The 25,193-nt window shown below is 40.6% G+C and overlaps 1 protein-coding gene and 1 long non-coding RNA gene across 4 annotated transcripts in view; one reads left to right on the top strand and one right to left on the bottom strand.

Moving 5' to 3' along the window:
• Positions 1-812: 812 nt before the first annotated feature.
• Positions 813-1,959, top strand: LOC138040881 (uncharacterized). Its single transcript, XR_011130705.1, has 2 exons — positions 813-924; positions 1,006-1,959. It is a non-coding gene; the product is annotated as an uncharacterized lncRNA (long non-coding RNA).
• Positions 1,960-2,109: 150 nt separating this feature from the next.
• LOC138040846 (uncharacterized) overlaps positions 2,110-25,193 on the bottom strand; it is a 32,557-nt gene continuing 9,473 nt past the window's right edge. For all 3 annotated transcript variants that reach the window (XM_068886540.1, XM_068886538.1, XM_068886539.1), the window contains exons 5-24: positions 24,264-24,414; positions 23,745-23,847; positions 23,541-23,649; positions 21,410-21,522; positions 20,573-20,663; positions 19,437-19,715; positions 16,358-16,579; positions 16,135-16,179; positions 15,134-15,244; positions 14,566-14,589; positions 12,514-14,358; positions 11,081-11,101; positions 9,230-9,682; positions 8,611-8,634; positions 8,066-8,239; positions 7,232-7,459; positions 6,193-6,341; positions 5,891-5,949; positions 4,422-4,591; positions 2,110-3,114 (exon numbers count right to left, since the gene is read on the bottom strand). In XM_068886540.1, the coding sequence (XP_068742641.1) occupies positions 2,771-3,114; positions 4,422-4,591; positions 5,891-5,949; positions 6,193-6,341; positions 7,232-7,459; positions 8,066-8,239; positions 8,611-8,634; positions 9,230-9,682; positions 11,081-11,101; positions 12,514-14,358; positions 14,566-14,589; positions 15,134-15,244; positions 16,135-16,179; positions 16,358-16,579; positions 19,437-19,715; positions 20,573-20,663; positions 21,410-21,522; positions 23,541-23,649; positions 23,745-23,847; positions 24,264-24,414 (4,715 nt within the window). In that variant the 3' untranslated portion in view covers positions 2,110-2,770. The remainder of the gene's footprint in view (positions 3,115-4,421; positions 4,592-5,890; positions 5,950-6,192; positions 6,342-7,231; positions 7,460-8,065; positions 8,240-8,610; positions 8,635-9,229; positions 9,683-11,080; positions 11,102-12,513; positions 14,359-14,565; positions 14,590-15,133; positions 15,245-16,134; positions 16,180-16,357; positions 16,580-19,436; positions 19,716-20,572; positions 20,664-21,409; positions 21,523-23,540; positions 23,650-23,744; positions 23,848-24,263; positions 24,415-25,193) is intronic.

Below are 25,193 nucleotides of genomic sequence, written 5' to 3'. Positions count from 1 at the left end.
GTATATAGTTAGTTTAAATAGAGGAGAAGGTATGTGCTAATGATAGGTCACGAGAACTAGAACACCAAAAATTCAAACTTACATTATTTTCTTGGGCGAATGCCCAGCGATTTCATAATAGTTTACTCGATGCGATGAAGAAGGATGCAATCAAAGGTCATAATTTTCTGTAACCTCAGGGATCTCTTTCCCGGCGGACTAAATTCTGGGTACTTTGCAGATAACTAAAAGTTAAACAGTACAAGATAATAATATCATACCTAATATTGATGGTTTGCATCTGACGTCATGGGGACCATGTTGGTGTACAGATGTCTTTTGGGGATTTGACTTTATTATTATGCAAAACTTGTGGGGCCATTTTCGTTTGCTTTGTACTCCAACATGGCCCGTCACATTATGTGAATGCAAAGAAAGAATTATGGTGTAAATTCGTTGGTTCGCAAGAGTTATAATCAAAATACATTCCACACGGCCCGTAGTCAATTGAGAATAGTCCTTCAAAATGAATTAAAAATCTAATGTTCCTCCTGTCATTGTTTATGCTTGTTGACAGTATTAAACATCATGTCATGTTTAAGTGAGACTGGAATAGATTCTAAGGGAGACATGTGTACCAAAATGAAAGCTAATGGCAGTCGAGAAAACAATAAATTGCAAATATCCCTTTTCAATAGCCCATTTCCGAGTTGCTGCAAACCTCAGTATCAAAGCGAGTCCTGGTGCACAACCATTCAAATGGAAATGAGTTGCGTATTCTTATGCAAATCAAACTAATTTCCATTTCAATAGTTGAGCACCAAGACTCACTTCGAAACCGAGACAAACAGCAACTCGGAAATGGCCTATTTGAACTGCATTCACACCTGTCATAATTGAGCACGAGGTCGGAGGATCACGTGAACTAAACTGATTGACTGTATGGTAAGCCGCAGACAAAGTCATTTACATCATTATTAATCCCATATCCCGCTGTTGACAATTTGCAATCGGATTCTTTCTCAGAAGTTATTGTATTGCTATTCTGAATGGTGAATACAAAAGAAAGCGTTCCAACGGAAGCCAAGCAAAACGACCAGGAAAAAGACAATGATAAGAAGGATCTTATGCCGGAACGTTCTTCTAAAGAAATTAACAACACAACTCAAGAATTAAGGGAACGGCTGAAGACATTGCAGTCGCGAATAGACGCCGTGAGGTTAGACTTCAAAAAACAAGTTGAAGGCCTAAGAATGCGCATGGAACATGTGAACAAAAACTTGAAAACAGTGCAAGGAGATATGAGGGTTGATCCGAACAATGCCGCTACGGCTTTCGATGAAAGTGAAGACGAAGAAAGAAAAATCTGAAGAAGCGTGCTGCCAAGCCTCTCTGAAAAGAGACAATTAGTCGCACCTGCTGCGGGTGGTCAATACTCTTGGATCGAATTTGGAAAGAGAGAATCGAAAGCCACAGAAATGCCGTAAGAATATTGGGTCAGTTAGTAACGAAAACGTACCGATTTCAGAGACCAAAGCTGCTTTAAAGCCCTCTCTGATCAAGGGCAACGAGCGAAAAAACTCGTCTTTTAAAAATCAAGTATAATTATAGATATAGAAGTCGATGCAAATAAATGTTTTCATTCACTAATCGCAGAGAATTAGGAAGAAATATAGCAGGTTGTTGCTGGTCACAGGGCATAACAATTTTCTTATTCTGACTGACTTGTCTCTCCCTTTGAAAAAGATGCGCGATATGTATAGAAAACAGGAAGGAAATTATCTAAAGTCAAACAAGGCTCTTTGATTTTTGACAAGATGCAAATATCAAACCAACGATTACCGTTTGCCGTAAATATGGTTCTAAATCTCTCAAACACTGATCTTTTCATTGATAAAAGGAAAAAAACTATTTTAATGAAGCTTTGTGGAATTCTTTAACGAAATGTTCGATTGACTAAATATAATTATTATTCGTTAAGATCATTCTCCGCATAGCTTTATTTTTAATTCTGAAAGAGTGAAAATCAAAAGTCCAATATTACCGATAAGTATATTTTTGGACTATTCACGTCACGTCGCGCTACGATGACTCTAAAGAGAGGTAAGGAGTTGTTTATTTTTCTAACTTTTATTTTATTTTATTTTTTTGAGAAAAATCAAGCCACCCATTCTAACAAAAGGAAATGGCCTAGTTTCACTTTGTGCCATAAGATTAACCTTTAATTGACCCTTAAAGCAAAGGCTATAGGACAAGGAATGGCTACCGCATCATTTAGCATGCCTGGCTATTATTTTCATTATGATCATACTTTACTCTGCTGTTGTAATATTTTTTTTCTCCGTAAATATTACTTTCTGTGGTTGTATTTCATTTGGCCAAAGTTGCGCGAAGATGGAAGAGGGCAAATAATTCAACTAAACTCAATCGAACACCTTTCAAGGCTTTAATTCCAAACGCTAAACTGGACGAAAGAATATTTCCCAAAGCGTCGACAGCACAATTACACTTGTGCTCTCTATTCGATTAGTACGTGTTACATCAAGATGCAGAAGTAAAGGAAGCTGGTTTCAGTCCTCAGGAACATTCGTAAAAAACGTTTGTGGAATTCACACACCCCAGCCCTCACCAACTCTCTCTCTCTCTCGATAAACCAATCTGACAGACCTATTCGAACTTGAGCAAATAACACGTGACGGGCTTGAGGAGAGAGAGAAATGTCCTCCCGCAAGTGGTACTATTCTGGAATCGCAGTTGCATAATTCTTTTCGACATCCAGAAGAAAACCAATCTAAAACCTGTGAATTCTGATTCTCAAGCGCCGTTTGCAACACCTCGGTGCACAATACGACGGGCAATGGTTGCCACTACGAGTGCAGGCTACAGGGCATTGCCAAAGACCCTCGTTATTGTTACTAGGTGGTCGTTGGTAGGGCTGAAGTTGATATTGCGGTTGATATGGCTGTTGTGGTTGTTGATATGGCCTCTGATATTGCTGTTGGTATTGCTGTTGGAGAGGTTGCTGGAAGGGTATTTGTGGCTGATACTGTCCAGCAGTCGATTGAGTGCAGCAAATCTGATCACAGCCAGGGTGACAAGTTGTAGTTGCGCACTGAACTGGACAGTATGACGTACCTGCAAAATGACGGAATATAATGAAACGACCTCTGTGACTCTGCGTTCTTACAGTGTGAGCCTATCCTAGAGTTTCTGAGTTTAATGCAGTTTGCCTTAACCAATTTGATTTGTTTCACAGTCTTGTCAATGAGGAGAGCACTAATGCTCGGCCGCATAAGCTTGAGGCTTAAATAAAGTCATCCTTACGAAGAAAAGGAAGAACTAACGCCGCCCGAAGGGGGCCTTTTTTCTCTGGAAAGCCTCGAATACTTTCGGATCTACTTCGGATGGTGTATATTCGAAACGAAAAATTTTAAGCACGAACCTTTACCATTATTATCCTATTTTCTTGTTTTCTTGGAAAGTAGAAGAACTAGTGAGAGCTAGACATTCAATAATTCGTTTATTACTAAGTAATAGTAATAGGACTGGGTGGAGTACAATTCAGGGAGCACGATTACCCCTGAATTGTACGACACGAAGTCCTATTAATCGTAACTATAACAAAATGGGAGAAATCAGAACGAGATTCGAGGATAAAAAGTCTTTGAATACCCCTTTTTGTGTGAAAAAGTCAATATTACATTCACTATGTTTTGCAAACAGTAGGAAACAAGCAAGAAAGTGCAAGTGATTGACGCGCGAATGGCGTAGGTGCCAATTTACAGTCATGCAAATTCTATACCTGAAATTGGACACCCACGTGACCACGCGCCAATTACGCGACAAATAGGCGCGCGTAGAACCAATCAGATTCGAGAATTTTGTAATAGTTACGATTAAATGCTTTAGCAACGAAGAATGCAACGCCGATGGAGCATGTCACTTTAAAGGAAATTACTCAAATCGTGACCATTTTTCCATCCTTTTCTCGTGGTACAATGTTATTGGCGAAGTCAAGTTACCATCCTATCAGTAGAAACGCCGTTGAAGTAAATATAGCAGTTGACCGCTGTTGTCAAAACCTCGAACGTGGTAATTTGCAGAGGACGGAGGAGAAATGTACAAAAAGCATGCCGCAAGTGCAGCTGGGCCAGTCCCTTCTTTACTTTTGATGCCTTCGTCATCACTAAGAACCTCAATTTATAGCAATAATTGTTACGTTACGTTTTTGCATATACCGCGTTTTCAAGGCTACGATCAACAAGACTTCCAGTGTGTAAATAGATGCGTTAGACAGACCTGTAATTAACGAATGTTCCACTGTGCTACTCGCGGGTTAGTCAAAGTGCCATCCCCCGATTTGCGACAAAAATGCTAGCATACAATACACATGGGCAGCTGTACAAGTTGTACGCTGTGTTTTCGAGTTAGTTAGGAAATACCTGGACTGATAATCTCAACAGACACGAGTTTTGCTTTAGCTCCACTTGCCAGGTCCAGCACTCCGTCATTTTCCTGGATGCTGACTTCCAGAGATTTAATAGCCTCGGACGCATCCCCGGGACCTAGTTTCAATGCAACTTCAACTAAGGACGATCCGTTTGTCATGCATCTGCAATGTCATAAAAATAATCATATTCAAGATTTATTAAGCTTTTTAAGGGATTTTTAGGGTGATGTTTGTTTCACCGCTTTTGTCGGTTTTTTGTTGCGAGTTTATTAAGTTCTCTTTCGAGACTTGATCCACACAGTTGGGCATTTTAAAGAAATGGAAAATCCGCAAAAGAATCGAAATACCTTTGGGATTTTCTGGAGCTTATCTTTTATCAATCGATTGCTAGATCATTTGAGCAGCTGGTCATCCAGCAACATTGCAAGAAAAGCATCCTATAAAACAATCGGCAATCAGATGCAATGCAATGCAAGGAGTTCGTTCGTAAGATGTAGGAAAGCAGAAAGCAGCTCTCTCTTTCTTTGATTCACCGACGATCAAGCCAACGTGAAAGAAATGTGTCCGAAAATCATCACTTTAACAGGTGATCTGGTGACGAAATTTGGAGGATCGAAAAGAAAAATTTTAACGTCGTATCCCACAACCGCGTTCGGCCTTAGGTGTTGTTTCCAAACTCCCTGCAGTATTTCCATCGCCAAAACTCAACAGATCATTCCGTGTCTACACACATTTCCTGTTACTGAATGAACATTCAAGTAGACCCGACGAGCTCTAACCTCGCCTCTGCCAAGTTGAATTTGAAAATAAGGCCGCACGCGGTTGTGGGATGCGGCGGTGAAATTTTTCTTTCCAGTCCTCCGAATTACGTCACCAGATCACCTGGCCATGGACACCTGAAAATTTCAGGCGCCTTCAACGGAATTCGAACCAATGACCTTTTTCAGGTGTCTATAAAATGACAGTTGCTTAAATTGTCCAGTCAAGTGAGAGCATCACGATTATCTTTAGTCAAGTCAACAATTATTGAGGCCCTGACAGGGTAAATTCCGACAAGCGACAGGGCCCAAAAAGTAGCGACAGCGTCAGCGACAGCACATAAAATGAAATTTCGATAAAAGACATCCATTCCCAGCAAAATTCCGACAGTGACGTCAAGGCCGAGAATAAGCCGATTAAACCCCGACACGAGTGATTTTAAAATTCAGACAAGCGACACGGTAGTCAGTCAGTCAGTCAGTGAGTTAGTTACTGTACTTCACTGAATCGCTCGGTACTCAATTAGTCAGTCAGTGAATCATCGGTCAGTCGGTTAGTCAATAACTCAATAGTGTATTTGACACCAGTCAGTCCGTCCGCCGGTATAGTCGGTCAGTCTTTTCGATTGTACGTCTTGTTCCTTCTTTGGTATTTGGCACATTGGCACAGTACCATCGCATACATCAATAAAAAAACACTTACCTAATTGTATTAACGATCGGCTGGACAAAAAGGTTCTTTGTTTGGAAATAACGAATGATCTGGAGGATAGAAGATGATAATATAGTTACGTTTATGGTCAATTTTAACCCGAAGATGGTTCAGTCGCATGACTACATCTTTACAACAAGGTTTTGGTGAAATAAAAATACGAAAGAAGTTAGTTACTTCACTTAATATGTGGCCGATAATTAAATGATTACAGCCTTTCTTATACTTAACAACATTTTGCCTTCTTTTCTAGGATATTTTAACACCTCATAACGTTGCGTATTTCGGCTTACCGTTTCTCTTAGGAGTTCATTTCCACTTTTAATGTAAGGTGAACACATGGAGTAGGCTCCAGGATATAAGGATTTGGCGTACGCTGTATTCTGGTAGGGATGAGATCGTGGTTCGGTCAAAATAAAACTTAACTTATAAGTGGTGTAACCTGAAAAAAGGCAAATTCAAAAACCGTGAAGCCTTCAGTTTGATTGATATCATTACAATATCTGCGCAGTTGTTGTTAAGTCGGGCATCCCAAGAGGATCACAAGCGGGAAGCCCGTCTTTAGAAGTTGGGCAATAAGTGGTGTCCCTTGTTAATTTTATGTTGTATAAATGTAATACTGTCGTTTTTGGTTGTTAGTCTCAAGTTGTAATTTACTTGTCGTAAAATCGTGTTTCGTGTTTCAGTCTGTAACATAATTGTTGTACAAATTGTCTATGAGTGAAATAGTAATAAATCTTGTTAAATTACAAAAAAAATAAACAGGGAGACGCTACACCCAGGGAGACTTGTCAGCACTTTGCTTCAGCCACTCGCTTGATTTGTACGTGACCATGCCCACGGATCGACCTTGGGCTTAAATCTCATCTATGACCCTTATTACGACCCTTACTAAACGTCCTTCAACTACCATCAAACAGCTTTCCACAAAACAGTTAAAACTACCTCACAAACACTTTTAGATCAAATCGTGTTGCTTTAGTCTAGAAGATAGACGTACCCATAACATGATACTTTTGTGACGGTGTTCTAATTGATCCATAATTTTGAGAGACTTATTCAAGTTAAGGGAAAACATGAAGCACTTGAGAGAGCTTAATTTAACAAGTTACAACTACCCAGACCGAATACCACTCGCTTGGTTTGAAATCTGTAAGATACTTAGCCGCTTTGGCTTGGAATAATATCCATGACAGCTTGCGATCCCTCTTTTTGTTCCTCTTTTTATGAAGCTTTATGTTGTATTCGATTCTAGTCAGTTAGTTACTTCTGTAATAAGCCAGCGTCATTCTACAGGCTAAGCAGTAATCCCTATTTTACCCATCACTTTACCAGGTAGAGGAGTCTCGCAGGTAAAGGCCTTCATTTCAGCGCAGGGCCTGTCAGCCCAGCCGGACATGAAATTTCCTTTTGACTGTACAATGCAGTTCTCAGATCTTGCGCCATTAGGTTCTCCCTGCAGCCACTCTGAGAAAGGAATCGGGGACCCGTCCAGCCAGACATATTTTCCCTCATTTGAACTGTCATGTAGTCCAATCCACGCTTCCGATATATCGGATGCTGTTGGGAAGTAAGACGCTGAGTTAAATGCACTTTATTCCAAGCTTTCGTGAAAAATTATAACTTATTACACATCAGTTAAATACGTTCGACTACACATAAACAGCCGCTTTTGTCAACTCAGTCTATTTGTTTGCTTGTGTTTTGTTGATGGTAAAGCATCACAGCGAAATCAGTTGAGCACTGGAACAGACTAGTCGGACAGGAAAACGAGGAGCACGTGGAATGCGAGCTCTCAATTGCGCATGCACTCCGAACTACTAGTCTTGAGATCAAGGTGAAGGGCTCCATATACTCAGATCGAAGGCCCAACATGGCGGACAAAATGATAAGTGGAGTGGCGTGACCGATAACCCTGAATTCGACAAATAACACGATTAGCATACGTTCACTTTCGTCGGATGCAATAATATCTCTCTCCTGTAGTTCTTCGTGTAGGCAACAAACGTTAAGGATGCCACACACTAATCAATAAGATTAGGGCACGGAGTTCTCGGTGTTGTGGTCTGGCCTGAATGTGTCCCCAATTAGCGCCGTAAGGCGCTAGAACACTTAGGCACGTAAACAAAGATTGTGATTGATTGCAACTACAATGTAGATCCTCACCTTTTATCAAGCTAACAACTAAATCCACTTCTTCCTTGGATTGCAGCGAAGCTAACGTACCATTATCGAGTGCACACCCATAAATAGCGTCGTTCCAAGTCAGTGGTGTCTTATTAACTTTGAAACAAGATCGGGCGCCTTGTGGAACTTTCGAATAACCCTTGGGACAAGCAGCTTAAAGAGATAAGCCAGGCAATCATGTTAAATTTGAACAAAATATATTGCCAATTCTGTGATTAGTAATAAAGCAGCAGCAGAAAACTGCCATAGGAACTATTTCGGGTTTCATTGACTTTCTCAAGCAACTCACTTATTACTAGGACACATGCAAGTTGCACTTGAAGGGCTAGTTCAAGTCGCAGATTTTTATAGGTTTCCTTCCCGAGCCACTTCAAAGCTGTCTCACAATTGGTCTGATCTCTCACTGATAATTTACTGTCATTGGGATTGAAATAGATCACATTTCAGTGTTTAAGGTGCTCTCAACTGGAAGATAGTAGTTAAATTAGGCCGAAGTTAAAAAGGGGAAACATTCAAATACTCACCACCAGGAGCTGGCTCAGAGATTCCTGGAAAGAAAATAAGACATGAAATGTTTCAGTTTTGTCTCAACCCTTTTCCTTTAGATCATTTCTTTTCCCTTTTGGGGGAGCTTTCACGCATATTTATTTGGGAAAAACTAGACAAGAACAAGAGAATTTTACTGCAACTAGTTTGACCTTAAATTAAAAGACAGAAAAAAAGATAACAAGCCATCTTGAAGAAGCGCGAGCAGTTGCCTTATTTGTAATATGTGGAGATGAACACGACATCAGTGAACGTAAAGCTCGTCAAAAAATATACCATACCAATGATATATGGGATAGGGATTCTACGGCTGGAGGATCGTAGTTCAACCAGAAACTTGACGTCATTGGTAAGGATTTCTTAAGGGGTACTGTTTTAATATAAATGATGTCATGTCTTCCATACGAAAAAAAAATGGAGTGTCTTTAGGAGTGCAGTATCTTTTTGTGTATGTGCAAACTTAGACAAGACGTAATCATGACTTGGATGTCTAATAATCCGAACGTACACAGTTGCGATTGAGTAATCAACGACTTTTATTACGATTCCCTAAATGGTTCACTTAAACAGACCATAGTAGGTGTGGATGCAGCTCACCTGTCGCTGCTAGAACGTTTTCCTTTATATTGTCTGCATCGCTTTGTCCAGGTTCAAACAATACCACGATGTAATTTTTCCCACCGACATTCTGCTTCTTAAGGCCGCCACCTCCGGAAGCGACTCCAACGCCTATGGCAGTGTTTTTCTTCCAAACCAGCTGGGTAAATGGCGACGCCTTTACCGTCAATTTGGGATTGGACCAATCAAAGAACTTGATAGCACCATACCACTTGACTACACAAGCCTTTGCGATGTTACCTCCTGCCTTGTGACTGCACACTAGTTGTCCATAATTGGAGTTAGGATCAATCCTTTCCACTCCTTCAGCGGCGATTTTCTTTGCCCATCGGTCTGCCGCGTTGTTTAGCTTCTCAGAGGGCTTGACATCTGGCGATTGGTGGAGTCTGCGGAAATTGTCTATTTCTGCAATGACGTTATGAATCACTATTTCTGCAAAAAAAAGGAACATTAACGCTCCAATAAGGTTAGGAAATCGTATGAACGCGAGTGCATTTCGAGAGGTCGCTCGTCACGAGTTGGACGGTCAAGTTACTGCGGTTAATTTCTTTATCATATAATCGACAAAGTTATTATATCACTGTATGTGCTTCCATAGCAACTTTCGTATTGCAGTCTATAATCTCTGTTGCACTCTATAATCTATTTATGTATTCGTCATTGACCAACGCGATATTCTGTTGAGTGTAATAAGATATGTTATGAGTGGAAATGCATCGAGGCAAAAGAAAACGTAACACTTCAAGCTGATAGAAAGTAAGGATGATATGTGTTGTTATATAATGAGCTCAATAATGCATGCATTTTGATTGGTTCACACCTATGATCTGTTAGAGGACAGACGCATAGCTGACGTCATCATCAAAAAACTTTTAATTCTTCATTATATATATATGAAACAAATAGACTCCATGTTGCAGTGCGTCTGTTCAGTAATAGATCACAGATGACGTCAAAATGTGGTAAGAACAAAAAAAAGTTGCACACAAGGCGATAGTCGAGTGTGTCACTGTTAATTGGTATGATGAACAAATATCTTCACAGTTTAGCGACGACAGGTCTCCGGCTCCGCACCATCCGCCATTATTACCCGACTGGTCTTTAGTTTAGTTTAGTTTAATTTATTCGCCACAATTCATGGAGTGGCAGGGGAGCGGAACAGAACGTTCGTCCCAATTGACACCTAACCCCTATATCCATAGATCAGACCACAACACCGGGACCTCCATGCCCTACTCTTCTTGAATAGTGTGTGGGTTCTTTAACATCCAACAGAATTTATACCCAAGCGTTATGAGAAGGGACCACCGGCTTATAGTCCTTATCCGAGAAGACTTGAAAGTCTGTCAGTTGCCAGCCTCTGAATGAAAAGCTCTTTACTCTGCCCTGTCGAGGGCCAGGGACTTCACTGGTTGGAAGCTACCTACCATCTCTCAATAATTTTTTCCCGGCAACAAGGTTTTAGGCCAGCGACGGACCTAATGATGTTTGGCAAGGTAGAAAACTGCTTTGAAAACAGCTAGCAAGCAGCAAGGCCTCAATTTCTTTAAAAATACTCTAGCTTCATTTCGCCGGCCCTATGCCTTTCCGCTTGTTGTTATATTATACTGAGTAACATAACTATAATTGTAATGTATGAATTGTTTTTAACTTTAGTTATGTATTGTATGGTTGGTTTGTACATAGGTATTGGGTATTGTAATTGGGACATTGTCATCAATGTAACGTTATTATCGTGTTGAAGTAGTGTAGGTATCGTAATAAAGGTCTTGTAGCTGTCGAATTCGAAAAATATATGTTTGCTATGAAAAGAGGAAATACTTTACTTACTGATTTCAATCTGTATAACCACTTGGTTGACATGGAAAAGAAAAAGAAAAACCAAAACATTGCAACATGTTAAGAACAATTTACTTTTCAAAATGGTTAAAGTAATTCCTTGGTTAGTTAATTATAAACAAATTGTGAGAGTAAGTACACCACTTTTCCAAAAATTCCATGACTTTATACCATGATTCTACTTTGAAAAATATCAAAGCAAGCGGGATTTTTCGAATCGTTTCGCTGCTATTACTTTTACACCTTGTTTGAAGAGCTTCAAGGTAACTCTTCTGTTTTAGCCCATAGGGTTGACTTGAGGACGTTCGCGCGGAAAACGTCTTTGATTTTTCGCCTTAAGTTAGGTCATAAATTGCTTATTCCAAAAATTTAAAAAAATCGGCGGGCCACGGACTTTGCTTCAGAAAAAAAGGCAAGGTAATTTCGATAGATGGTCATCATAACGAGACGTACCCTCATCCGCTCATCCGTCGAAAATCATAAAAGTGATTTATTAGACTGAAGGTTTCTGTGCATAGAAATATAGGAGCGGGTTTCTCAGATAATTGCATGCCGCTGGGGATGTCGTTAACAGTAGAGTCAATCCTCAACGAGCGTTTTCGCAAGCGCTACCTGTTGTAACCACATCCGGAACTCAGGACAAAAGGAAAGAAAAATTTTAAAAAAAGGTAACTTCTTACAATGTGATTTTTTTCAATTTTATAATATTGTGTAGATTGTAAGAAGAGTAAGTGAACATGTTTTAAAAATAGGGGTCACCGATGATCCAAACGAGTAAAATCGATGTGATGTTGCGAAGCTCTTGGGAAATTTCGTTTGTCACGTTTTGCGTGACCTGTCGAGGAAGGACTGGAACCGAAGACAGGATCGATCGATGAAAAAACCTCTCCCGAGTATAGCAACGAAGTTTGAAGCAAGCTTCATCTTTATTAGATTTGGTTGGTGTTTTGTATCATATCTCTCCATTGCCGTCACTATTCAAGTGGATGAGGAAGAAAATATAATTCTGCTCTATTTTCATGTAAGTAAAGGAAAAGGACTTGAAAAAAATGCATTCATGTTGAACCAAAACGTTTGTAGCGTCATTTTCAGCCACTTCTCGATTGCGGCTACCTTTTCCAGACCTTTTCCAGCTTCCTACTCCTTTCTATTTAACCTTTCATGATGAATTGGAAATAAATGTACCATTCGTTTGCCGGCCTGGAAATTTTTCCCCGTTGTTTTTGTCGCCTTAATATCTTAACTGATGCTTGAAGTAATTCGTGACATATTACAGTCGCGTTACCTGCGCAGTAAAAGTTGCGCACAAACAAGCGCAAATGTCCTTAATTGCAAGGTGCGTCCATGCTGATCATTCATTTACCCTAATAATGTATTTTGTTTTTTTTTTGTACAACGTTAAATTGCAAATGCGAGATCCTTACCTGGTTTTAAGGGAGGTTTGCCAGCTTTCATGGGAGTAGTTGGTCCAGTGCTAACTCCCTCAGTTGTAGGTTTCCTTGAGCTTCCTCCAGCAGTTCCTGCCGGGGTAGATCCTCCCGTGCTTCCTCTTGCAGTTGTGGGTGCTTTAGTAGAGGGGCCGCTGGCTGTAGGCATACTTACACTGCTTCCAGGACTAGTGGGCTCGACAGTAGTGGGTCCACTGCTGCTGGTAGGTAAAGTCGTCTTTATTCCACTAGCCTTTGGTTTTTTTGTGCTGCCGGCAGCAGTGGTCGGAACTACAGTCGAAGGTGACGCAGTTGTAGGTGGTTCCTGGGTGCTAACTCCAGCAGAAGTAGGTGGTGCAGTGGTTACTGAAATAGGTTTCGGTTTTTTTGTGCTGCCGACAGCAGTGGTAGGACCTCCTGTCGAAGGTGCTGCAGTTGTAGGCGGTCCATTGGTGGTAACCCCAGCAGAGGTAGGTGGTGCAGTGGTTACTCCAATAGGTTTTGGTTTTTTTGTGCTCCCTCCAGCAGTGGTGGGACCTTCTGTCAAAGGTGTTGCAGTTGTAGGCGGTCCATTTGTGGTAACTCCAGCAGAGGTAGGTGGTGCAGTGGTTACTCCAATAGGTTTCGGTTTTTTTGTGCTGCCTCCAGCGGTGGTGGGACCTTCTGTCAAAGGTGTTGCAGTTGTAGGCGGTCCATTTGTGGTAACTCCAGCAGAGGTAGGTGGTGCAGTGGTTACTCCGATAAGTTTTGGTTTTTTTGTGCTGCCTCCAGCAGTGGTGGGACCTTCTGTCAAAGGTGTTGCAGTTGTAGGCGGTCCATTTGTGGTAACTCCAGCAGAGGTAGGTGGTGCAGTGGTTACTCCAATAGGTTTTGGTTTTTTTGTGCTCTCTCCAGCAGTGGTGGGACCTCCTGTCAAAGGTGTTGCAGTTGTAGGCGGTCCATTGGTGGTAACTCCAGCAGAGGTAGGTGGTGCAGTGGTAACTCCAATAGGTTTTGGTTTTTTTGTGCTCTCTCCAGCAGTGGTGGGACCTCCTGTCAAAGGTGTTGCAGTTGTAGGCGGTCCATTGGTGGTAGCTCCAGCAGAGGTAGGTGGTGCAGTGGTTACACCACCAGGTTTCGGTTTTTTTGTGCTGCCTCCAGCGGTGGTGGGACCTCCTGTCGAAGGTGTTGCAGTTGTAGGCGTTCCATTGGTGGTAACTCCAACAGAGGTAGGTGGTGCAGTGGTTACTCCAATATGTTTTAGTTTTCTTGTGCTGCCTCCAGCAGTGGTGGGACCTCCTGTCAAAGGTGTTCCAGTTGTAGGCGGTCCATTGGTGGTAGCTCCAGCAGAGGTAGGTGGTGCAGTGGTTACACCACCAGGTTTCGGTTTTTCTGTGCTGCCTCCAGCGGTGGTGGAAACTCCTGTCGAAGGTGATGCAGTTGTAGGTGTTTCATTGGTAGTAACTCCAGCAGAGGTAGGTGGTGCAGTCGTTACTCCGCCAACTTGCGGTTTTTTGGGGCTAACTCCGGCACTGGTGGGTGTTGTAGTCATTATCCCTCCAGCCGTGGGTGTTTTTGTCCCTCCCTGGGTTGTAAATGGCCCTTTAGAAGAGGGTTTCTTTGCACTCCCTACAGCAGTGATGGGAGGGGCAGAAGTTGGGACTGCTGGTGTGCTTGATGCTGCGGTTGACGGTCCTCCAGTTGTTGTAGGTCCTGCAGAGGTTGTAGTTTGTGTATTCGGCCCTTTTGTGGTCGACTGCGGTGAAGAAGTGGGTACCATGGTAGAGCCTTGCTTGGTTGTGAGACTTGTTCGGGGTAGGGCAGTTGTTAGAACTGCAGTGGTAGGTGCGCTCGTGGATGCCCCTAATATATCCGTAAAGAAACAGTTTTACAATGCATTAACTAAAGGAAAGTTAATATTAATTCATGAAATGAAGTAAACATCTGTGGTAAACATTTTCTGCTCGAAAGACAGTGCTAAAAGAAATTCTTAATGCAACGATACTCTAAAAAAACATTCATGTAAAAACTCAGTAAATGACGTGAAAAAATGCGGAAGTAAATGCTCACCTTGTGTGGGTCCTTCTTCGTTAACTGTAACATAATAGAAAAACAACGTCAATGTCAGTTGTGTAAGACCAAGTTCTTGGCCTTGGGTTTATTCATTTTGAGGGCCACAGGAGACACTCTATTTCAGGGAGGCAAGCAAGTTCCGAAAGTGACTTTGAAACTATCATGGCTGCGTGTGAACCGATTTGATTCCTGATGTTTGATTACTTACGAAAAACGCAAGATGTCTTCGTGTAATTTGTCCATATCAAAGGTATTGTTCAACTTTCTGTCTCATTAATTAATTAATTAATCTGGATTTCTGTTATTTTGTTATTGCAAACACGTCGATTAGACTCTTGCTTGCTGCGGTTGAAGTCCATGAACTTCAAAACGCAAGTTGTCACCGTGTAATGTGTCCTTCAAGTGCTACGAATTTCTTCCATATCAAAGGTATTGTCGTTCAACTTTCTGTCTAATCAATTAATCTGAATTTCTGTTATTTTGTTATTGCAAACACGTCGATTAGACTCTTGTTTGCTGCGGTTGAAGTCCATGGACTTCGAAATGTCCATGAAACTCATCTTACGTTCACATTGAAGTCCAGCATAGCCTTCGGGACAGATACAGCGGTAGCCTCTTGGTTCATCGACGTCGATTTTGCAAGTTCCACCATTAAAGCATGGAGTAGGTTGGCATGCTAGGAGAAGAAACCGTGGTCAGATCAAAGTTCAGTGTTTTTTTTTTCTTACAATGAAGTCGCTACTATTCTCGTCGCCTCACATCTGGAATTGATGATGCTAATAAGGACAGATTAAATATATCTCTCCCATAGTGCCTGCTATGATTGGTAACTCATTTTACTGCAGCTTGGCCCTCGGAATACGTCAGTAAGAAGGAAAGGAAAGGAACTTCATTTAAGTGCCTAGTCGTTCTAGCGCTGGAGCGCTAATTGGGGACACTGTAAACTGAATTAACAAATAACGCAAATCAAGTCAAATGTTGGTTTTTGAGGAGAGGGGAAAACCGGATTACCCGGAGAAAAACTTCTCGGTGCAGAGAAGAAAACCAATAAACTCAACCCACATATGACACCGAGTCTAGGAATCGACCTCGAACCACATTGGTTGGAGGCAGGTGCTCTCACCCCCATTGCGCCATCCCTGATAACTCTCTTACGGATTGGTTGCTTTCTAGTATAAGGTCAGTTCGTATCAGATCCTCATATTCTGAACTTTCACTTTGGCTTTTTTATCGCATGAGAAGTGATATCTGATAAGGACTGGCAACTCGGCTCGTTGTTTTGTCACATCCACTTAAGACTGCTTTTGGAGAGAACGTCCTGCTTTTGAAGGGGTAAGGCACGAGGGGTGTAGAAATTTGTCTCGGGTAGAGAGACGTCGCAATTTTTGTACGGCGTAATTGACCTTTCAGGCGTTTTGAAAGCCCACTTTTCTACCAATGCATTTTAATTTATCTTTTCAAAGGATACCGATGATGAAATATATCATTGCATTCTTTGTAAAACAGCAAACTAGTCATGATATCACTGTCTATTTCATTTGAGAAAACAAAACCTGTTTGCCTCACCTTGCAAATTGGGGACGTATCCGTTGTTCAATGGAAGTCCACCACCTGTCAATCAATTTGGGAGGAATGGAAAGAATTTGTTATTATTTGATGTTGCTAGTATTTTAGAATTATCAAGCGAACAAAAAATAAATGCTATAAAGAAGCAAGATTCGGATGAAAAGCGAGGAGCTGAGTACGATGTCGCCTAGACGAGTATCCGCAAGAGTGATATGTAGCTTACCCTCCTTGAAGGCCTCCTTTATCTGTTTGCGTGACAGTATTTTATTCCACGTGACAAACTGGTCAATTTTCATCGGCAGCATCTCCTCCATCTTATTGTTACTGTTTGACTTACTTATTCTTAAACTGTGGAAACGGTTGACATGCCGAATAGCAGCATTATCGGGTCGACGTATAGGCTGACCATCCAGCTCGCCGTTGATAAAATGTTCCATTCCCTGTGCTGAAAAACCACAAATTTAGGGGAAGTAGTTATAAACATATTTTTTTTATAACTATATTTTACATTTGGAATTACAATCTATGAAAATTAAAAATACCCTCTCCTTCGCCCTGCAAATATCACAGGTAATCGAGTCCCCTTACAAACAGCCTGGGCGATTGGGCTCCCTCTTCAAAAGTTTGACCATGTTTTGTAGGGTTCTCCATATCACGGAGCGTTTGCGTGAGGGGGGAGGGGGGACTGATGAGAAATTATCTATTATCCAAAAAATTGGAGGACCCCTACTTGCTGCATTTAACATTTTCAGGGATCCCCTTTTAGTATCCCTAATTTGAGTCACCCACACAAACTAGGCCACAAACCAAGTCAGAAGAACGAGCGAAACAAATTAAGGCAAAAACAGAAACTGACACCTCCAAAGAGCATAACGATCTGCTTAGAAACGCAGAAAAAAGGCAAGGCAAAGAAAGCGAGCTATCTCACTGATACATGGCACAACCTAACAGGCGCTGAAGAACAAAAAGATCCCGGGTCCGGGTCAAAGCTTTCAAAGCTGAATTACTCGCTTCTACCACCGACAAGACTATCGGTTGAGACTAGCATTAAATTGATGCAAAAGCGTTGGGCCAAAAGGTCACATTCACATTACTGCAGAGACAGGGTTTTGACCGTTTTGTAAAGTAGCGGACTTATTTCTGAAAGCACTGAACGTGACACTTTTGGCGCCACAACGTGCGCTGCGAGAGCCGAAGACCAGAGCTTCCTAGGGGGGTCTGGGGGCATGCCCCCACAGGAAATTTTTAAATAGAACACTCAGAAATGCTGTTTCCAGTGTTTCTGGAACCCAAAAATCAGTTTTCCAAGCAAGGCTGGAGTTCAATTAGATTCTCCTTAAAAAGTAAGTAAAAAAATATGATAAAAAATAAAACGAACCCATCAAATATTGTCATCAAAGTACTGGACATGGAATGGGAAAACACCCGACGAAACTTCCGCCCTGAAACGAAAACCCTGTCCTGCTGCGCAGAAAATAAACACCAAGAAACTAAAAATATATCATTAAGACGAACTACTTTCTTGGAAGAAGAAATATCACACGGTAGTATGAAGGTTCAAATCTAAAGTGTCATAGAACAAAAATGAAATCTTCCTGGAAGCGCGCCCATTCAAATATGTACTTGAGAGAGCAAAATTATGACAAAGGAAACCAGACCATACACAAGGGAGTCATGTAGGCCTGTCAACCTCATTTTATATTTTGTTAAATTGTGTTTGCATTGGCTAATGACAATTTTTGTTTTCAGTATTTAAGGTACCCCCCTTGAAAGTGTTTACATTTTCAAACAATCCCCTTTTTACCTCTATTTTTTTTTTTGGGTGACCCCCCATATTCTCATCAGTCCCCTCCCCCAACAAGGTTTTGTGAACGCTCCCCTATCCTGCCATAATTTTGAGTGCAAAAGTGAGGCAAAAGAATCGTGCATTATGATGGAATAATGGTCCAAAATTCCTACGACTCTTCGTATGAAGACTTTGCGAAAATCATAGGATACTGGTCTAGGTTTTTGGCCAGGCGCGAACGTGACATTTAAGGAACAGGCCTGGTTATCAAGCAAGAGCACCGGAGGGTTATTATTGCGACCGCTCTAAAGCTACAGAAAAATCAATTGTTAAATATTGAAAGAGATTATTTTATTCTTCTTTTTTTTTCATTTCGCTTATCTATTGTATACTGTTGTCCACTTATTTATTTTCTTAGTTAGGGTGGAGCATAATAGTGAATATTGGTGATGCAGTGCAAGCTTAAGGTAATTCCCTTGAAATTGCTCTACTATCAAACCTTTTTTGGAAACTTGGCATAATTAACATTCATGATATGAACATTAAAAAAATGCAATAAAAAAATGGGGTCACCGTGCTTGTTTACGCGTTAGCAGGCTCTTAAAATGGGGTATTTTTACTGTTTTCGCGTTAAAAATTCGAATCACCTTCATACAGAATTAAGTCTTGGTTACTTCAAAGGTACACAATTTTAATTTGAAAATAAAGCGTCTTTTATTTACATAAGCAGTAATGCTTCATTTACGCCGACTTTGATTCCCTGGTTGTGGGAATAGTGCACTTTTTGGGACAGTTCCATGGTTAGCTTGAAGTCCTCGCCTTGGGTAAAATACACCCAGTACGGAACTGTTTTCCAAAAAAAATTCATGTTCTACTATCAAACTTTTTTTCTTCTTCAAATATGTTCTTTATTAGACTGTTCTTAGCAAATACCTGAACAAAAAATCGGGGGTCACCATGCTCGTTTGAGAGAAAAGGAGCATTTATTTCGCTATCGGGTTTAGTTTGAGCGAAATCTCTTACGTTTTGTATGCGCACGTGCTCATGTGCGCGCGCTAATGACGCGAAAATCGGGGGTCACCATGCTCGTTTGAGAGAAAAGGAGCATTTATTTCGCTATCGGGTTTAGTTTGAGCGAAATCTCTTACGTTTTGTATGCGCACGTGCTCATGTGCGCGCGCTAATGACGCGAAAATCGTGCGCAGTAGGGATGCGCAATGCAATACTAAGGAATTACCTTAATAGTGACAGCTAGATGCTAGGCATAAAGAATTAATTACCATCATAAGAGTATGAAGCATCGAGCGTAATGTGGACATCCCCAGTGATTTACAGAGATCAATACAAAAACGAAACTACCTTCTCGGTTACATTAAAGCCTGAGTATTGGTGCAAGTCATCCCAACTCCCAAACAAAATTGAACAATCCTTGCTTTTTTTTCCTACGTACGGAGCCAGCAGGTTGGATTTCTTTAAGTCCCCTTAAATCTGCGTCCTACAGTAAAGAAACGCTTACCTTTGCTCCAAGTAAACGCAAAGCAAAACCAGGCATTCGAAGGTATGTTTGAAAAGGGAATTTCTTGCCGCCATTTTTTTCTACCATTGGTGACCTGTAACACGTAAGTGTTGTTTTTGTGAAAGAAGGAGAATCCTTGCGATCTCCTGTCGGTTCCCCCACTTGATAACACGTATTGAGGCGTCCTAGGCATGCTCGTGATAGCTGTCCTTTCGATTCTTGCCCAAAACATCATGGTTATACCTTGCCTGCATAAATTAGGGTTGCTGATACATTTGCCTTTTAGAGAACAAAGAGCATTGTTAGGTTTTTTACGCCTGAGCGTTAATTTGAACGGGAGAAGCCCAATGCTGATATCCAAATATGCGATAGTGTCGAAAAGATTTTTAGGTGTTCGACGACAGAGAACCAAGAGAATGCCCCATGATAATTACTTGAAATCTATTTTAAGATCGTGAGTTTTCAAGCCAGCAACCGTGGTGTCGGTGTACGTTGGATCAAACTGGCTTGATCTGATCAGCGTAATTACGAATCAAGAAACTAAATATTTCGAGCAAGAGGCAATACAACGTACGACCTTCTTCAGGTACCTGAAAAACTCTGGTTTGGCCAGCCGAAATATAGTACATTACCAAATCAAATCTACGTTGTATCGGCTCTTGCTCGAAGTATTTAGTTTAAGATTGTGCCCATGCTGTAAATATTATTTCATTTCTTGTTACCATGACCGCGCGGTCACTTTCACACCACGGTGTGATACTGATCCAATAATAGATTTCAAATCATTTTAATCGGGATAGGGCCAAATATGGGGAATCCTCTGTCTTACATCAGTTACATTTTCTTGACAGAACACAATCTAAATCTATGTAAAGCGCCAAAAAATACAAATTTTGTAGGATTCTCCGGCAAATTTATCATTTACACTGTTCAAGAAATATTTTACAAAATATAAAAATATGGTTTAGAAAACTAAAAAAAGATACTGTGCTGTGTTCCATTCGTTTTGGACTTCATAATGCCACGAGATGGCAGGAAAAGAAAATGCCTACTCTACGATGTGCATGAAAAGCAACTGCCGTTTGCTTGGTTTACGATTAGGAGTTGGAAAGAATTCGAAGTGTTTTTGCTTTTACTTTTGAATTTTCCCATATTTATCCAGCTTCCCTTCTCAAGAGTAGACGCCACCTTTATCCTAGCCACAGAGTCAGCTATTCTTGCTCCGTCCTTGGAGAAAAAACGAAACATCTCGGCATCAGTACACCGAAGCACTTAAAAATCGTAAAGAGATTATTTTGTCGTGTTGTGGGAACTCTAGTTCCTAATTTACAGTAATTACAGACTAAATAAATCTCGTGACATCTCAGAACTTTGCCTCATGAATTTTTGGCTCATCAAGGATTCCCTTGCGAGTTTCAACTGAGGGGGACATTTTGTAACATCTAATAGGTTTGGTCCTCTTGCATGGTTCATAATCGAATCAATTTGAGAAGAGGCAATCATGTGTTGACAATTTCATGATTATGGTCCTTTGAACAGCAATTTACTTCCTTTTTCCCTTTCTCTCGAGAGTCAACGTTTAAGATAATCGTTCAACCATTCAATCAACACTAATGACTTGATAGTGTGGGAGAGGAGGGGTTTAAATGGGAAAAACAAAGGTCTTTTATGAACGTTCAAGAAATAAACACCTACAAGTTTCAAGCAGCTTCAATTTTCAGCTCTGTTGAGAGACATTTTGCAAATGATCTCTCTCTGATCCACTGTTAAGAAAGTACTAAATTAAGGAGTCTGCCCGCAGGTGTTGTTGTTTATTAAAAGTACCGCGTACGGAAAGCGTGATTTAAAGGCGATGCTCTCTCAAGTCTGTTAGCAAGCCTCAACGGCATTATCTTTGTGCTATTTATGGCCAGTAAAATTTGTGATGAAAATGAAGTAGCAGAAAATTGTACCAGAATGTAAAGGATTTATACCTCTAGCTCTGCATGGGATCCACCTCTTAAATCAGGTGATTCTTCAGCTGTTTCGTCGTTAAAGGGCCAACAATGTGATGCGTCACTGAAAATACCGGTGCAGCCGCCTGGAGCTGAACATAAAGAAAAAAAACACCTTTGAAGTGTCTGCTTTCAAGAGAGGATGAGCGGAGAGAACATATCGCCATGTCTACGCTTCGTGAAATGCTGTGAAAGTTATTTTGGCCTCGAATTTAATGACGTGATTACAACTAACCAATCAGATGTCTTCCTTAAAATAGCCGCTCATCATGACTACGGGCTACATTTAGACTAAAAAATATATAATTGGAAGAGGCTTATGTATGGTGGACGTGTTCTCTCCACTCATATCCTCTCTTGCTGCTATAAATATGCTCTCTGAAGATGACGTCACTCTAAGAATCAATAGGCCACTTTCGAAAATACAATAATACTCTTTGTTTGTTGGCCCAACTTTTGCATAAGCAATGTTTTTGTTTTCTCTTGGAACCCTTGAAAGTCCCAAGAGCAACTGGAAACAATGTTTATGCAAAGTTTGAGGAGACAAACAAAGCGCATTACATTATTTTGAAAGTGGCCTAAAGAAAGAGTGTTTAGCATGGAATTATCGAAAAAAAGCAAACAACAAGGCTGCCTGCCGTCAAAGCATAAAAACTATCTACCTTGTCTCTGTAGCTATAGATGTCTAACAGCAAACAGCGTCTGTCGTTTGCCATAATAGCGATGCTAAATCTCTCTTATAACACTGAAAGCTTTTGCACTATTTCTATAATTTTATTTCCTATAACTAAGCAGTTTCTTTGCACACTTAATTATTAAAAGTTGCAGAGTTAACTTGCAAGAACTTCAGGTCTCGAGCCCACTTGTCCAATACACTCCCCAAGAAGAAATTTGAAGTTCGTTTTTGCGATTGAGAACCGAATGTATTTATTTTCTTTTTAATAATAGTCTTTCTTCTGAACTTCACAACGGTTGAAAAAGGTGAAAAAATGAGAGGTGATTTTCCTGCAGCTTCGTAGACATGTTCTTAATCACCGAAGCTGATGTTGATAATGGCTTTCACCTATTGCACACTTTTACTCCACCCCAAACGTCTTCTATCTCAGTGACGTTCTGTTGAAACTGTACGTGAGTTCCAAACTGTTGTTTTCTGGTGGCACTGGAAGCTTCTCGAAAGCTTCCGCAAAAGCTTCGTCCATCTTTGAACCCTAAATACACTATATTACCTTTTGTTCCTTTTCAAATGAAAGCAAGTTGCTAATTTAAGTCGAACTTTCGCCCGTTCAATACCAGACGTTATTTCATGTTTCGTGTGTTGAAAACATAGTGGGATTCCTGTGCAAGCATGCGCATAAGCGAGCAGCTCGAGGGAGAGAGGACATGGCAAGTTAGAAGTTTAATTAAAGAAACTGTTCTTGCCTTCAAAGGGTTTTCCCTGTCGTTTATTCGGTCCAAGGAGACAACGTCGTGTAAGTTTATAAACTTACTTTCAAAAAAGCATCTATTCACATTTAAGGTGGCCATGGCGACCGGAACATTCTCTATCAAACATCTCGAATAGTAGCCCTAAACACAACTACAGGACAACTCAATTCTAAACCAGATGGTGGCCATTCTTGAAGAAGAGACACGCGGTAATTTCTTTTAACTTTAAGTGCAAATGGTTAGGTTCAAGCGCACTTACAGAGAAAGAAATTTGATGTGTCGTGTCGGAGTTCAATCGAATAAGGACGGTCCATCTGAAACAGGTCGTTTAAGTGATGACAGGTCTCGATCTACAGTAGAACCTCAATCGAAGTACCAAAGGAGTGAGAAAGTTATGTTTTCCTGAAGTTCACTTTTCAGTATAGTCAAGAATTTTGTTCGGTATGCCGAGGAAATCTTTATATACGTGCGTTGTTCGTTAAATCGAGGTTTAAAGGCTCTAAGACACTAGCTTCTTTTTGGTTTTCGGAATGTTTCGCCTGAAATGTGTTTGGAAAAATTTGGGATAATTAACTTTTTTATATAGTTCCCGCGCATAACAAATAAGCTCAGTAATTTCAAGATTCTCATTTCTTGAGGACATTAATTTTTGTTTGTCTGCCATGAACTAACTAAGAATATTTACCTTGGATTTGAGTTGTGTTTTTTCCTTCAGGGAACAGACTTTTGAGTTCCGTTATTACGCAGTTACAAATAAATTTGTATTGCCTTCCATCACGTGCTTTGATTAGAATCTGGCAAAACAGAAAAACATGTTCATTATGTTGGCACTAAAAAGGAGCCAAATAAGGCGCTTTCAATCTGTAAGAGTCTGTGTTGATTTTCTTACACGATCAAGATACCAGTTCGGCCTCCTTCCAATATTATTGTGTCCCAATGTTATTTTTCGAATTTCACCAAGGTCACGCAACTTCACTTTAAATTTGTCCGTTCTGGAGAAAGAAAAAATATCGAAAATGAAAAGTTAGTTAGCTTAATACCATTTTTTTCTTTTTATGGTACACAAGCAGTGAATTTCAAGGAAGGTGATTTTATATCTCAAACCGAATGGAAGGCACACAAGCAGTGAATTTCAAGGAAGGTGATTTTATATCTCAAACCGAATGGAAGGCGCAAATGAACCCGATATGGACCCTGGGATATGTCACGTGATATCCCCAGCCTCTAGGAATTTGGAAAATATTTGTTTTGTTTTGCATGAGTTAGAATGGTGATTGAGACAGCAGTCCCAGGAAAACCTTAGGCATAGTTCGCTTTTTTCCATATTTCGGCAGAGTACTGGTTTAGTGTAGAGAAATCACTCGACAACGGGGGTCAAATTCTGGAAGACTGATTTCTTTTCACTTACTTTCCACTCTGAAAGTCGTTGAAAGTCATGAAATTTCCAAGTTTTACATTGGATGCCGTTGCCTTGGATCCGTGAATATCGATGAACAAGTTAGCATCAGTAGCTGCTGCCCTGTGGTTTGCAGTTTTTACTTGAATGATATATTCAAGTCCTGGAAATAATATTCGTCGATGTTAGTGGCAAAATTATGTGTTATCACAATATGTTATTCTCAAGCAAAGCATCTACTCACATCAAGGTGGTGCATGACCGGAAGATTCTCCACTTATCATCTCGAATAGTAGCCTAAAGCCTAAGTTTCCCCAGTGTGCGGTGACGTTTTGAGCCCTAATGTTCACGCGTGCGATCGGCGCCGAATATTCAACATGTTGAATAATTGTGAGTGAACATTTCCTCCTAGTGTGCACGCGTGCAAAGCTATCAGCTAACAATATGAGGCAAATACGTATGCGTGTTACAAATATGTTTTAAATCAAAATTTCGACATTAACACTGCTAGTCGCCATTTTGAATGTTGAATAATTGTGAGTGAATATTTCTTCTTAGTGTGCGCGCGTGCAAAGCTATCAGCTTACAATATAAGGCAAATACGCATGCGTGTTACAAATATGTTTTAAATGAAAATGGCGACTAGCAGTGTTGATGTCGCCATTTTGATTTGAAACTATTTGTAACACGCATGCGTATTTGCCTCATATTGTAAGCTGATAGCTTTGCAAAAAAAACATAAGAGAAAACTGAAAGCGCGCGTCAAAACTTTCAAATAAAAACAAAATATTTAAGCAAATTAGGACTTTTTCCGTGTTTACATAGCCTCTTCTAAACTTGAGTGGGGGTTGAGAGAATTCGAGACAGTTATACAAACTCGAGACGCAGTCGAGGGTTTGCATAACTCCCCCGACGCGTACTTTCAGTTACTTTTGAAATCAC

Source organism: Montipora capricornis, chromosome 3 (genome assembly GCF_036669925.1).
Source record: "Montipora capricornis isolate CH-2021 chromosome 3, ASM3666992v2, whole genome shotgun sequence".
Classification (NCBI taxonomy): domain Eukaryota; kingdom Metazoa; phylum Cnidaria; class Anthozoa; order Scleractinia; family Acroporidae; genus Montipora; species Montipora capricornis.
Note: the sequence above shows the minus strand (reverse complement) of the source record. Positions and strands in the feature narration are given on the sequence as shown.